Source organism: Myxine glutinosa, chromosome 1, assembly GCF_964187855.1.
Source record: "Myxine glutinosa chromosome 1, kmMyxGlut1.1, whole genome shotgun sequence".
NCBI lineage: Eukaryota > Metazoa > Chordata > Myxini > Myxiniformes > Myxinidae > Myxine > Myxine glutinosa.
Window position 1 is genome coordinate 294237399 of NC_136261.1, and position 15823 is coordinate 294253221.

The 15823-nt window shown below is 45.1% G+C and overlaps 1 protein-coding gene across 1 annotated transcript in view; it reads left to right on the forward strand.

Annotated features, from left to right (window-relative positions):
- Nucleotides 1-8517: 8517 nt before the first annotated feature.
- SARS1 (seryl-tRNA synthetase 1) overlaps nucleotides 8518-15823 on the forward strand; it is a 32723-nt gene continuing 25417 nt past the window's right edge. Inside the window, exons 1-4 of the mRNA XM_068134481.2 lie at nucleotides 8518-8730; nucleotides 11722-11792; nucleotides 13833-13913; nucleotides 14102-14260. Of these exons, the coding sequence (XP_067990582.2) occupies nucleotides 8595-8730; nucleotides 11722-11792; nucleotides 13833-13913; nucleotides 14102-14260 (447 nt within the window). The 5' untranslated portion in view covers nucleotides 8518-8594. The remainder of the gene's footprint in view (nucleotides 8731-11721; nucleotides 11793-13832; nucleotides 13914-14101; nucleotides 14261-15823) is intronic.

Genomic DNA, 15823 nt, shown 5'->3' on the forward strand with positions numbered 1-15823 from the left:
TTGAGTGACAGCCATTTTGGATCAAACTCAAACAGTTAAAAAACGATTTCTCAAAAACTGCTGATTGGGAAAAAATTGAAACTTGGCACATTGTCAAGTACTCCCAATGGGGAACAAAAGCATGATAATGATGGCATCATCAGTGATGTGGTATACCAGCCATAAATGTTTTCACCGAATGCCTTATCCCAAAAATCTGAAATTGCATGCACATGATCAATGACCCATTTGTATTGAAATATTAAATTTATGATATCATAGGTCACATGGTTTGGCAGCCATATTGGATTTAACCTAAAACCTTTTAAAAAAACATCTTCTCCCAAACCACCAAAGCGATCGATTTAAAATTTTAAGTGTCATCGACTAGACATGGCGATTAAAAGTTGATCACGAAAATGTCATCGGTCACATCGTGTGGCAGCGATATTGAATTGAAAGAAAATATAAAATAATTATATTTCAGAAGCCGCTTACTCTATTGATGCAAAACTTTACAAACGTCATCTAACACCATTGCTGCATATAGTTTGAAAATTATGACACAGTAGGTCACATGGTTTGGAAGCAATCTTGGATAGAAAAACTAACCTTATCCGATCAGCACGAAACTTCACAAACATGATCCCCAACCCATATGTATGTAGAGTTTAGATTTTTGTTGTCATATGTCACATGGTTTGGCGCCATATATAGCTTGAAAGACGATATTTTAAAAAGTCCCTTCTTCAAAACAGCTTCACTGATCGATATGAAACCTGTCCTGTCTGATAAAAATGTGAAACTTGAAAACAGCTGAAGGGATTTAAATCAACTTGTTTATTTATAGGACAGTGAACGAGGGCATCTACTTGTCACAGGCAGGGACTAACGTGGAGGCATATTGGTGACAGTCACATTGCTCTAGTTTTGAATGTCCCTTATTTTCTATTGTTTGGCATTTTCTACAAGCTATGGAATATCCTTCTTTTCTATACTTTGCCACTTTTACATATTATACAAAGGGGCCTTTTCTATGCCCCTGGCATTCTTCCCAAGAATACATTATATATATAGTTAGGCAGTTAAGAGGAAGCATCGTTCATTTTTTCAGGAAAGCACAAAATTTGGCACAGATGTAGTATGGACCAATACAATTGTTTTCCTGAGGGGTGCCCAAAAATGCGGTATCCCGCAAAGCCGTACGATTTGTAAAAATCCCATCTACAAACCGCAGACCGCAGAACCGTGCGGCGGCAGCATCATATGTGACTAAGGCATAAGTAATACCGGAAGGGTGCCCTAGGCCCTACAGGTAGCACACTGTAACATACTGTGATGTCATATCCTTTCCCGGGCTCCGCCACCTATTGGGCGCCCCGAGGGCTTTTTCCTATGTCGTCACTTCCGGGAATAAACCGCTATTGGGATGCTTGCTTTGTGTCTCTGAATCCCTCGATTTGCGATGCCATCAATCTCGTAAGGACTTTACATTGGCGACGAGGAGCTGGACTATGTGTTCGAGCTCACATGTGGTGTTTTATTTTCACGATGGCAGTCACCGGGATCAGGATTTTGAGTGAATTAAATCTGAGTTGAGATGACTGGGTTGATTTTTGCAAGAGACTGGACGAGTATTTCGTTGCCAACGGAATTGATGGCGCTGATGATGCACCTCAACGTTGTGCTATATTGCTGACTGTGTGCGATCCCAGAGCTACAGGTTGATGAAGGATCTCCTATCACCTGAAAAACCCCGCGACAAGTCATACGCTGCACTGGTTAAGTTGGTGCAGAGACATTACAAACCCAAGCCGGGGAAAATCGTGTCAAGGTACAAGTTTTATACACACCAAAGAAGTGAGGGCCAATCAGCGAGTGGGTTTGTAGCTGATCTCAGACGTCTGGCTGAACACTGTGAGTTTGTAGCTGATCTCAGACATCTGGCTGAACACTGTGAGTTTGGCGCAACACTGGACGAGATGCTGAGAGACTTTTTTTGATTGGAATTAACAGCCATTCCATCTTGCGTAAACTGCTCTCAGAGACAGATCCAGACCTCAAGAAGGTTTCTGACATTGCCACTGCGAGTATGCAAGCTGATGAGAATCTACGGGTCATCACAAGGTTAACACCGGATGTGTACAGAGTCGCAACTTACAAAGAGAAGTGTCGGATTTCTCCACCTCCACCTGTCCACGACGAGATGTACCGTCCCAAGAAGACTGGTGGCATGACCTGCTGGCGTTGCGGTGGTGGACATGGTGCGTTCCAATGTACAATTGACGTGCCACGACAGTGGGTGGAGGGGGAATCTGAAAGCCTGATATCCCAGACCCACCTCTTCCACTCACCATGTCGATGTCGACAATAACAACGCAGAGCCAACTGATCGCATGCTTCATGTAACCAACAGCACATCAGGCGCTACCACAGCCAAAGGTGAGAATGATTCAGTTTTCTCTGTGGACACCAGGAATACTGAACCTCCATTTGTTGTGACGGCGACAACAGATCATTCCCCTGTAGAAATGAGGATCGATACTGGCGCTTCGATATCTATCATGTGTGAAGGCATGTTCACCTCAATGTATCCACAGGGTGGGGTTCCAGAGATCACACCTGTGTTGACTAAACTGAAGACGTATACCAGCGAAATTGTGCCTGTGATCGGCTCAGCCGTTATGTCCGTCGAGTACGATGGTGTGTCCCACGCTTTACCATTGCTTGTCACAAAGGGCAAGGGTCCGGCTTTGTTTGGCAGAGACTGCTTAAAGGTCATCAGTCTCAACTAGCATAATGTGAACCGTGTGTCCACCAGTGCTGGATGCGCATCGATTGTCGACAAGTATCCTGATCTATTTCGTGATGGTGTGGGCACGTTTAAAGGCACCAAGGTTAAGATTCATGTGGATGCCGAGGCTAGGCCTATTTTCCATAGAGCAAGACCTGTACCGTACATGATGCGAGCAAAAATTGAGCAGGAGCTCAGTCGTCTTCTGGATGAAGGAATCATCGCCCCAGTTGAATACTCCGACTGGGCTGCTCCAATTGTACCCGTGCTGAAAGCTGATGGGAGCTTACGTATCTGTGGGGACGACAATACTACCATAAATCATCATTCAAAACTGGATGGATTTCCTCTGCCCAAGGCCGAGGACCTGTTCACGGCTCTCATGGGAGGTGAGACATTTACAAGGTTAGACCTGATTAATGCTTATGCACAAATGGAACTTTCAGAGGAATCTAAAACTTTCACCTATATCAATACACACCGTACACTGTTCGTGTACAATCGATGCCCTTTTGGCATTTGGTCCGCTGCACCCATTTTCCAGCGAAAAATGGAGAACTTATTAAGAACCGTACCCAGCACGGTTGTGTTTCAGGATGATGTATTGGTGACCGGTCGGTCAGCCCAGGAACACCTACAGAACCTGAATGAAGTGCTAAGCGGTCTCTCCGATGCAGGCCTTCGTCTCTGTCGTGAGAAATGTGCCTTCATGGCCCCTGAGGTTGAGTATACTTGGGTCATCGCATCACGCAGAAAGGCATTTTGCCCTCACCAGGTAAAGTGAAGCTATCAAGAACGCTCCCGCTCCCACCAATGTGTCTGAGCTTTGGGCTTTTCTCGGAATTTTAACCTACTTTGGTAATTTCCTACAAAACCTGAGTACTGTCTTGGAATCGTTGCACATTTTGTTGCACAAAGGCGTTCATTGGAAATGGGGTTCTTCTCAAGAGAAGACTTTCAGGGATGCAAAAACCCTGTTATGCACGTCACCATTGCTTGTACATTAGGACCCTATGAAAGAGCTCACGTTGAGCTGTGACAGTTCATATTACAGATTTGATTGTGCACTCTTTCAAACCAACGATGCTCGTCTTTTGCAACCTGTTGCATATGCATCGAGGAAACCGTCAAGTACGGAATGTCGGTACGGGCAGGTTGACCGCGAGGCACTTTCTTGCATTTTTGGAGTAGGTAAAATGCACCAGTACCTTTATGGCCGACATTTCACATTTGAAACTTACCACAAACCCCTCCTCGGTCTGTTGGGGGGGGGTGGGAGGGGATAAGGCAGTATCACCGACTTCATCCGGTCAGATGCAACGTTGGGCTTTAACCATTGCTGGTTATGACTACAAGCTTGTGTACAGGCCATGACGTGAAATGTATTGTATGGACGCATTGAGTCGTCTACCGCTTCCGAAAACCATTGAGGAACCACCACTACCTGGTAATGTTTGTTGTTCATCTCCTGTCTCAGGTTGTTCATGAGAAAACACCTGCCACTGCAAAGCGAATTGCAAGAGGCACGAGAGATGATCCTACATTTTCGCATGTCAGATGCTGTGTCCTGACGGGTGATTGGTCATCTTGTGCAAGTGAAGCTAAACCGTATCTAAACAAGAAGGACGAGTTGTCAGTTAACGTGGATTGCCTTCTTTGGGGGAGTCGTATCATCATCCCACCTAAACTACGTGAGACAATATTGTCAGAACTACATGATGCTCACCCTGGGATGGTCACTATGAAAACTATAGCCAGAGCTCACATCTGGTGGCCAAAGTTAGATGATGACATGGAAACCTGCGTATGTTATTGTCACACGTCAGGTTAATGCTAAGTCACCGCCGGAAGCACCACTTGAAATGTGGTCATGGCCAGTTAAACCTTGGTCAAGGTTACACATTGATCATGCTGGACCTTTCTTAGGTAAGTTGTTCCTTGTCGTCGTTGATGCCCACTCAAAGTGGATTGAGGCTGTTGTTGTACCCTCTACACTACAGGCTCGGGTATTACAATAATTGAAGCCCTATGCAGTATGTTCGCCATTCATGGTATTCCTGATTGCATTGTATCGGACAACAGCTCATCTTATACCAGTGCAGAGTTCCTGATCTTTTGGAAGCAAAATTGCATCAAGCATTATACCTCTGCTCCATACAAGCCTGCCAGCAACGGCCAGGCTGAGAGGGCCATTGAGACCATGAAGAGTGGACTAAAGCGCATTACGGAAGGGACCATACAAACGTGCTTGGTAATGTTGAGTATTGAGTTATCGCACACGACCGCATCATGCTACTGGTCGTTCTCCTGCATCAATGTTAATGGGCCCCGAGTTAAAGACAAGGTTGTCACTTGTGCACCCACATACAGTGCCCAATGTCAAATTGAAGAAATTCCAGCAGAAGCATTATCACGACCGTACGTCTGTGAATCGCGAAATTAATGTAAATGATCCTGTGTTTGTTCTCAATGCCGGCCTTGGTGAGAAGTGGTTGTCTGGGGTAATTATCGAGAGTGTTGGTAGTCAGATTTTCCTAGTAAAATTGTCTGATGGTAGACTTCAGTGGAAGCACCTTGACCAACTCAGGTTGCGTCATACCAAACCAGCAGAACCACCTGTATTTGTACAGCTGCCTGTTCAACCATCTGAGAGAGTGCCTTTATCGCCCCTCATAACCGCACCTGCACCTGTAGAACCTTTACCAGAAACGTCCCCGACCAATGGCTTTCCAGTAAAGGATGTTTCACCCACTGTGAGCGGTGTCATTACCGAACCACAGGTTGTTGTTAGGCGTTCGAGCCGCAAATGTCGTGCGCCGACGCGCCTAGATCTTTAAGAAGGGAATTGTAACATACTGTGATGTCTTCCTCTTCTTTTGGGTTTATGGCGTTTTCAGAGCCGTGAGGCTCTATACACGCCACGCGTCTGAACATCACTGTGTTGCAAAAAAAAAAAAAATTTTTGAAAGGGCTGCCTATGGGACATCCATATAACTATATAGGTCTCCCACACGCTTTCAAAAAGTTTAGGACCGCCTTGCACAAACGAGGATGCTTCTGGTTTAAATGACCAAAAATGACGGGCAGGTCGGACCCACCGACCCCCTCCTCTCTAACGATTTTAAATAGGAGCAACCAAGGTCCGTCGTATAGGCGGCATACCATAAATAAGTGGGATAAATCTTTGGCTTCCCTACAGGCATCGCAGGTCCTGGAGGGTGACACCCTATCACGTGGAGATACGCATTAAGGCGACAGTGCCCAGGTCTAAGCCTGGAGAGAGCCACCTGATCTCTGCGGGACAACTGGGGTAGCCGAAAAGGGTGGGGGGGGGGGGGGGAGGGTCACGTCTGGATTCACCCTGAAACAAAACCTACCCTTCGTGGTGGTATCCCAGTGGGAATGCCATTTTTTGACGATCATGTCCCTGACCACATTCACAATTTCAGACAGACCCAAAGGGATTTGGGTGACACATTCGGATGTGATCGCACACTTGGCTGCAAGATCACATTACTCCTTTCCTCCGATGCTCACATGAGCGGGGATCCAGCACAGATTGACCACAGAACCTTTCCAACGAGCAATGTTGATCAGCTGCAGTACTTCGAGCACCAGGTCAAATCTGCATCCCTCCTGTAGAGACTCTAGTTGTCTAGTACCTTAAGTGCAGAGAGGGAATCAGAAAAGATCACGGCACTGAGAGGGTTGAACTCGATTATCCATTCCAGTGCCAATACGATAGCAAAGAGTTCCGCTGCGAAGACGGAGAGATGATCAGATAACCTCTTAGCCTTTGTCACCTTAACATCAGGGATACATATTGCTGCCGCAGTTCTCCCAAGGAAAGGAACATTGGAACCATCCGTGTAACCGTGGAGAGATTGACTCCAAACCGAATGGATGAACTCGATCGCCTGGATGCAGGAAGCAGAGGGGTTATCCTTGTCAACTCTCCCCCATAGATCCAGGTGGATTTGATGCATAGTAAGAGTCCAGGAGGGCCATATTGGAACTTTATTGACGGACTCATTGGGCAAGGAGTCCAGACCCATTTCACCTGCTGCCCACCTACAGGCCATCCTGAAGGGAGCGGAATTTAGATTTTTGCCCCATGCCTCATACTCCCAACAGTCTGCAAAAAACGCTCGGACTGGGTGATTGGTCCCAGAGGATATAGATTTGGCCCAGAATTTTAGCCGGGATACCTCCCAGCGGAGGGATAGAGGCATCTCCCCGGCCTCCACCAAAAGGGCAGAGATAGGTGAACTCACTAAAGCGCCCAGACAGACACGCGGGGCTTTAGCCTGAATGGCTTAAAGTTTGCTGCGGTTGGTCTTTGACACGTCTGAAAAAACCTGGCTGCCATAGTCCAGATGAGGGCGGATAAGGGCTTTGTACAGGAGAAAAAGACTTTCCTGGCGGGCTCCCCAGGAAGTGCCAGTGAGGCATCGAATTCGATTTATGCCCTTGGCGCATTTAACTGCGACCTTCGACCTTCTTAACGTGGGAGCTCTGCGTAAGCCCCTTGTCGAAAACAACCCCCAGGAACGACACTTCAGAAGATGCTCTGAGGATGGTTCCACCAACTGATATCGATGTGTCCTTGACCATCCTCTTGCTGGAAAATATTACGAACTTGGATTTGGCCACAGAGTACTGGAACCCCATACTGTGATGTCATATCCTTTCCCGGGAAACGCCACCTGTTGGGCGTCCCGAGGGCTTTTTCCGCTGTCGTCACTTCCGGGAATAAACCGCTGTTTGGACGCTTGCTTTGTGTCTCTGAATCCCTCGATTTGCGATGCCATCAATCTCGTAAGGACTTCACACACACTCACCTCCAAGCTGTGTTGTCTGGCCCAGAATAACTAACTGTCGATGGATGAATCCCATCCCGACCTAGCTATAAACCGTCATCCTGGTGTCTCGCAGACAGGGCAAGGCCGGCGATGTGTGTGCCATCCCTCGGATGGATGTGAAACAGGTGGCCCGTCTGCGGCATTGCCATTAGTTGGTGGACGTTAAAGATCCCATTGTGTCCTTCGCGACGAGTAGGCGAGCAATCGCCGGCGCCATGAACAAATTCCGCCCTAACCTGCATAGAGCGTTTGTTGCAGCGGCACAGCGACGCCCTCAACCAATGATGCTACTCGCAGTTACGTGTTGCATACGAAGGAAGAAGAGTACATACTGTAATCAGTAATCACACAAATGTTACTGTTCAGCACAAGGAAACATGGCGGCCGGCTGGCTTCACAAACTACCTTTACTCAGTGCAAGTGCAACGCTCACGTTAATCGTGCTAAACAAATTGAAATAAGTCTGATGCAGACTGATTTTAAAAACTGCGCACAGATTTGTGAATTAAATGTTTTGAATACCAACTGTTGAATCCAGATTTTTAAAATGTTTAGTAATGTGCACATACACCGCACTGGTCTTCATTCCATGCAAGTGCTTCTTCATCAGGATAAAGTCTTCAAATAATAATTTTACTAATTAAGAATATCTTTTTCACTTAACTTTAAAAAGCGCTTGCACTTTCGTTTCCGCATATTTCTCTACTTTCCTCTCTTTCTTGCACCTCTTCTCGGTAATTGTCACACGTCACTCATGCGTTGGCATCGCTGCACTTCCGCTCTGTAACTCCACCCACCTCCCTCACGTCACTCACTCGTTGGCATTACTTCCACTTCCGCTCTGTAACTCCACCCACCTCCCTGACGTCGCTCCCTCATTGGCATCGCTGCGCTTCCGCTATGTAACTCCGCCCACCTCTTCTCAGTCGCGCATTGGCCTCCAGGTTGCATCAGACAGCATGGTGTTAGACCTGGACCTTTTTCGTGCGGACAAGGGCGGTGACCCCGAAGCGCTGCGATTGAACCAGCAGCGCAGGTTCAAAGACCCGGCGTTGGTGGACCGTCTGCTGGAGGCGGATACAGCCTGGAGGAAATGTAAGAGGGCTCCTGGTCTGGTTTGGTTAGAATGAATAACTAACTAGTCTTGCTCGTGGCGATCTAAGTAAGTAATACTAATACCTCAATGGACGTCATGCTCATTGCAGCCATACTTGTGATTACGGTGTGAATGATCAGACAAGCCAAGGTACTCTAAACCTGTGATGGAGTAGTGGTTAAAGACCTAGTGTATCTCATTTCGTACCTGGGAGACCCCTCCCCTTGTAGGTAGTTGGGTGTTGTGGCTGAGGAAGGGCAGGTGCTTCATTCTGAGCTTTATTAATCATTAATGTGTGTGCCGCATCTTGGAGCACGCCGTCCGGGTGGTCATCGAAAGTCTGCATCTCGTTCGTGGACTTTAACGATTGCATGTTGGAACTCAGACTGGATTTTATTCCTGGAGGTTATGAAAGAGACTGGTCTGCCAATGCTCCCATCTGAACCCTTGGTTCAAATCCTACATATCATGCGATTTTTGTCGACTAATGTCTTCTTCTCTCTCATGTACAACGACAAGCTGCAGCACATGGATGTGGGTAGCATAATTTGCTGGGGCCAATGCTGTGACATTAATGCAGCTCCTGCTGTAGGTTCGAGCAGGAATTTGTCATCTTTTCATGGTGCCGGAGATAGCTTGCCCACTCTTCGCAAAGGCCAACGTGGAGTCTTTAACGTCCACCAACTAATGCCAGCAGACAGGACACCCATTTAACATCAATCCGAAAGATGGCACACACATTGATTAATCACACTGCTTGTGAAACACCAGGATGACGGATTAGAGCTGAGTCGGGATTCAAACCCAGACTAGACAACTCAGAGTTGAGTGTGGGCACATCTAGGCTATCCCACCAACCGGTCTACTAATGTCGTGTAGTTCATACAAAATATACATCGATGTCTACTAATGCCTCTGTCCTTTATGCGACTTGTGTAAAATCTCATCTATGAGTTATATATAATTAATAGTTATACAAGTTGAGGGGTGACGTGTGGGTACATCATTGGCGGAATGATGGAGGTGGCAAATATAGTTGTACGTTGTGCTGGGATATAAAAGCTGTAACCTCAAAAGTTTGTATTTTTTGTTTGCGTTTTTATTTACTTCATTTTACCATAACCTGTCAGATTGGTGCTTCGTAGACGGGGCACTGCATCATAAAGTGCATCACCTCTGATCAACGTTATATTGGGAGTTACCATTCAACTTACCAACGTTACCATTTGTTACCATTCAACGTTACCATTATGCAATGAGATTTGATCATTTTGATGATGTTACCATTTGATGACTGCATTACATGGTGGACCTAAAATACCCCACAGTGTCTTTCCAGAAGAGGAGGCGAATTATCACCAGTGGGCTAGCGGCTAGGGTGCCGGCTTTAGGATCCAAGGATCCTGGGTTCGAATCCCGGTCGATCGCTGAATTAACGCCAGGGGGGTTGACTCAGCCTGTCATCCTTCCGAGGTCGGCTAATTGAGTACCAGTTCACTGGTAATTCCCTGTTTGTCGTTAAAGGCGGCAAAAAGGGTTGGCGTCAGGAAGGGCATCCGGCCGTAAAACATTGCTTCAAATAGGGGACCGAAAAACAACAACAACCACGGTTCCCGAAAAAGGCCAACCCCCGCTTTGCGGGGAAAAATGGCCTCTAAAGGTGGTTATTTTTTTATATACCCTAGCAAAATCCACTTTCCTGCCCAAATTGCTTTCTGTCAAATGATAGGCCTGGCTAGCTGGTTTGTGAAAAATTTGATCCGAAAACGTTCCCTTCCCTACCCCATAAATTGTAGTAGTAGTAGTAGTCGTAGTTGTAGTTGTAGTAGTGTATTGCGGCTGACAGGATGGCTTAAAGGTACACGTACCCACCTCTAAGCTGTCTAGCCTTGCTTTGAATCCTGACCTAGCTAGAAACTGTCATCCTGGTATTTCATAGGCAGGTTGATTTATCAGTGTGTGTAACATCACTCTGATGGACATTAAACGGGCGTCCCACCTGCTGTCATATGTTGGTGGACGTTAAAGATCCCATGGTGTCCTTGGTGACAAGCATTTGAGCTATCCTCAGCAGCATGAACAAATTACAAATTATTACCCTAACCAGCAGAGGGCACTGCATCAGCGGCAGAGTCGTGCCCTCAGCCAGTGATGCTACCCCGCTGCATTGTGCTGCATACAAATGAAGAAGTACTGTAGTATTGTAGTTATAGTAAATTATCAATGTTATTTCCATGCAAAAATGACATTTCATGTGAGAAAATTGGGCAGACAAAGAGACCTCCCCTCCTCCCTCCCTCCTGCAGTTCACCTTTTGTGCACAAAAATCATGCATTCTTCAATAATGGTTATATTGTTGTGCTTTGAAACAATACAAAACATATATATATATATATATATTGTTGACGCAGATTTAATGCATTCATGTTTTCATAATTCTGCTGTTGTGCTCGTAAATTAAAAATGGCTCAAGGCATAGACAATGGGAGTAATGTTTTTGTAAAATCAAAAAGTGTCAAATTATAAAACTTGCATATCCATAAGTAAATTATACATATATATATATATATATCACAATTATAATAATTTACATGGGAGACAGTCTAGAACAGGACTGAGCAACTAACAATGTAGAGCTTTGCTGGGGTATATAGATTATAGTAGATCTGAAAATTAATTATTTATATTGAAGTAGATTGTGTGTGGACTCACATGTACTCTTTCACTGATATACAGACACATTACAACAGCCTCTTCCATCCTATCAGGAAAAGGAGAGAGGCTAATTTGAACAAAAGGTGAATAAGAAGGTACAGCCAAATGTTAAACAACTGTCATCCTATCTAGCTGTGATCCAATACCAGTGTGTCACTGCTGGGAGACAGGTCTGCATATCCAAAATACTATTCAGAGCTGGGATATGTAGCCTGGATTGTGTAACCAAGTAATTGTTGATACATGCTATAGTTGCTATACTGGGTCTTTTGCAGGCAGATTCCGTGTGGACAACCTGAACCGCTTGAAAAACCTATGCAGCAAAACAATCGGCGAAAAAATGAAGGTATGACAATGTTGCATGAAGCCCAGATAATGGAGGAGCTTGTGCATATATTACAAACAGTATGAGGATTTTAGGGGAATATTATCATGCCATTCCATGATATACAAAGACATTTGTCAACTAGAGAGTTCATAGAACATGATACCCACGCAGTGTTCAATAATTATACTTCAAATCTAATGGAATAATGATTTTAAAGATTGTTTTTAAAGAAAATCCGGAAGTTTGGCATTACTGAAGCAGTCTTATACACCACCCTTATACGCTGTAATAAGATGACGTTGAGTCGCAGTTTTGGAGATGGAGGCTTTATTGATCACCATAGAATGCAGCGTCAATCAGCATCGTGCATAGTCATCTCACGGCCTCCTCTTCACCCCGAAACTGCACCGTCTCACTTACCACGCGCACTACCCAGGGGCTGTGCTTGGCTGCTCGTATTACATAAGATATACCATCCCATAGAACACATCCAAGTACTACAAAACTGGACGAAGTATTATTTTTGGAAGTATTAGGAAGGCAATTTGTGTTCTACAGTTTTCAAGTATATAATTCAATTTAAAGAGGTTTAAAGGTGTATAAATAAATTAATTCTGGGTTTTAACGCCGTTTCACCCAGTGCCTATTACACCACCTTATCTAACACGTTTATAAACTCATAAAGACAGACAGACAGACAAACCAATTGCTTAACACCGCTTTTCATGCATGCGTGGGGTAACTGTAAAAATCAAAACTATATTTGTGAACATTGGATCACAGCATCATGAGTTAAGTGCTATGATAGCAATGCCAAACAGGCCATCCTGTATTTAGATTTCAACAAGGTGTTTCATAGCATTCCACACCTTAGGTTACTGGATAAAGTGAGACCAAATGTTTGAGCAGACAGATTAACAGACAAAACTGGGTAATGGCTTGGGGAATACAAACTGAGTATGACTAATCATAGATGTAAAAGCATTAAATAATGGAGTACCACAGGGATAACTTTTAGGACCATTTATATCATGATCTGGATCCTAGGAGTGTTGAATGAGTTAACTATATGTGCAGATAATTTTAAGCTGGAAAGTAATGTAATTATTTCTGTCACAAGGGATTTTTAAGTGTCTAAGTCAGTGGACTTGACTAATCCATATGAAATATTCTACACTAGCAGCTCGACAAAAACTGCATTATCCAATATTTTGAATCGTTGTAGCAGAATTATTTGGTTACTTGAGGATAAGAAAGATGGCTGGCAGGATGGCCTGGACTAGAGGTATGCACACTCGCCTATAAGCTGTCCAGCCTGAGTTTGAATGTTCACCCAGCTATAAACTGTCGTCCTGGTGTTTCGCGGGGAGGGTGATTCATCAGCATGCATCAGTGTGTCCGTCCCTCGGATGGACGTTAAACTGGACATCCCATATGCCGACATGAGTTGGTGGACGTTAAAGACCCCACTGTGTCCTTCGCGAAGGCTAGGCGAGCTATCGCCGGCACCGTCAACAAATTCCAAATTCCTGCCCTAATCTTAGTCAAACGTCAGGCCTGTCCAGCCGGTTCATGAAAGACTTGGGCCATGTTTACCCCCAGCCAATCCCACAATAATGTGGGAATAATTGTGCCATTTTAGAAGAAGAAGAAGAAGACTAGGAAAGATATGGATATAAGATTGATGAGTGAAGATGAGATTATTTCTGTAGTTTTGCAAATGTAGGATTCAAGTACAACCAAATGGTTCAGAGGTAGCACACTTGCTTTTGAGCTGCCTCATCTGGGTTTGATTTATCAACCCAACCATAAATTGTTGGACAGGTGTTTTGTTGCAACAATGACAACAAATTCCTTGGAGGGAACTGTTTCTGCAGCATAGCCTTGCCCCTAGTAATGATGCAAGCCTGCAGTCAGGTGTTGCATAATGCATGAATCAAACAAACGGTGGTGCAATTCTGTGCCGGCGTATTGTAGAAATCAATGTTGAGACTCAAACTGGGTTCCAATCATTAATGATCTGGATGTGTAGTTGTGATCTTCTGTGCACTTCCACAGAGGAAAGAAGCTCCTGGAGATAACAACCAACTTCCTGATGACCTTCCCATGCTAGAGGATGTTGTAGCAGAGAATATAACTGTGAGTACTGTTTCTCAAAGTGCAACTTCATTGAAACATGATGCACCTCCTTTGCCTATTGTTGGATTTATGGTGTGTGTGTGTGTGTGTGTGTGTGTGTGTGTGTGTGTGTGTGTGTGTGTGTGTGTGTGTGTGTGTGTGTGTGTGTGTGTGTGTGTGTGTGTGTGTGTGTGTGTTTATGGTGGTAGGTCCTCACGGTGGCTCAGATTAAGAAAGTGCGCGCATTGATTGATGATGCAATGGAACGCTGTGGAGAAGAGTGCATCCAGCTTGAAGCCATGCGACTGGAAAACCTCAGGGAGATTGGAAACATCCTTGATGAATCTGTTCCCATCAGCAATGATGAGGTATCTGTGACCCTTCACACATAATTCAAAGCTACACTAGCTTTTGGTGGTTATGTGCACCTCCACCTCAGGCCATCTACATATTACATACACAAAGCAGGGTGTGGAAAAAAGAGAATTTGGACAGGAAAATAAGAAGGTAAGGAATGGATGGCATCAAGGTGAGCAAAGAGAGTATGTTGGAGGGAATGGAAAGGTGCAAGATATAATTTTAATGGGGGAGTTTTAAAATAAATACCACCATTTTCTGTATTATGCAACGAGCCATGATGGTCACATTCCCAATATTGGACGAATAGAATAAGTTTACCAACTGAAGGTTGACACGTATTATTGACACTAATAACCGCCTCACGCAGTAACCAGTACCAAACGAAACTAGGTGAAGTACCAACCGAAAATGAAGGTGTGGAGGTTGAAAGAGGTGACGGTGAGGGAGGCATTAAAAGAGAAGCTGAGTATGGCAGAGGATGATGTGGTTGAGCTTGAAAGTGGTTCGATGTCAATGAAAGATAGTCTATTGGGAGCCGTTGGTGAGGTATGTGGATGGACTAAAGGACCACCGAGGCACTCGTAAACATGGTGGTGGGATGATGAAGTTGGAAAGAGGATTGACAAGAAGAGGAAGAAGTTCAAGGAGTGGCAGAAGGCGAAGGGTACGGGGGCAGAAAAGGCAGAAGATGAAAGATAAGGCAGCCAAGAAGGCTGCAAAGAAAGAGGTAGCAAAGGCGCAGGAGGCATGTAGGAAAATGTTCGGAGAACGCTTGGATTCGGAAGAGGGTCAGAGAGCGGTATTCAGGATTGCAAAGCAGACAGCGAAAGAGAGGTGTGATGTGATGGGGGGTGAGTTGCTTGAAGGATGAAGTGGGACAAATTGTTGTGGACCCAGATGGAATTAAAGGAAGATGGAAGAGATATATGGAAATGCTGTTGAATACAGAGAATGAATGGGATGGCAACATAGAGAGTAACCCAGTTTTAGGAATGGCAGAGAAGATAACTGAGAAGGAAGTTGAGGAAGCGATAAAAGCAATGAAGAGTAGAAAAGCGGGAGGGCCGACGGGGGTTGTGGGAGATATGTTGAAGGCAGCAGGAAGTTGGGGTGTGAAGAGAATGACAAATATCTGTAATCTGGTGGTGAAAGAAGGCCGCATTCCAGTGGATTGGGAACTGAGTACCCTCGTCCCTCTATACAAGAGGAAAGGTGACCCTCTGGACTGTGGCTCGCATCGAGCGGTAAAGTTATTGGAGCATGGAATGAAGGTATTGGAAAGGGTGTTGGAGAGGAGGATAAGGAAGAAGGTGAAGATCGACGAAATGGAGTTTGGATTTATGCCAGGAAGAGGAACGACAGACGCGCTTTTTATTGTAAGGCAGTTGCAGGAGAAGTACATGGAGAAGAGGAAGAAGTTGTTTCTTGGGTTTGTTGATCTGGAGAAGTAGTGATATGGGCATCGAGGAAGGTAGGAATGTAGGAGTGGAGGAATGGTTGATCAGAGTAGTGATGGCAATGTACGAGAGAGCGAGCACAGCTGTAAGGACGAAGGACGGGAACAGTGGTGC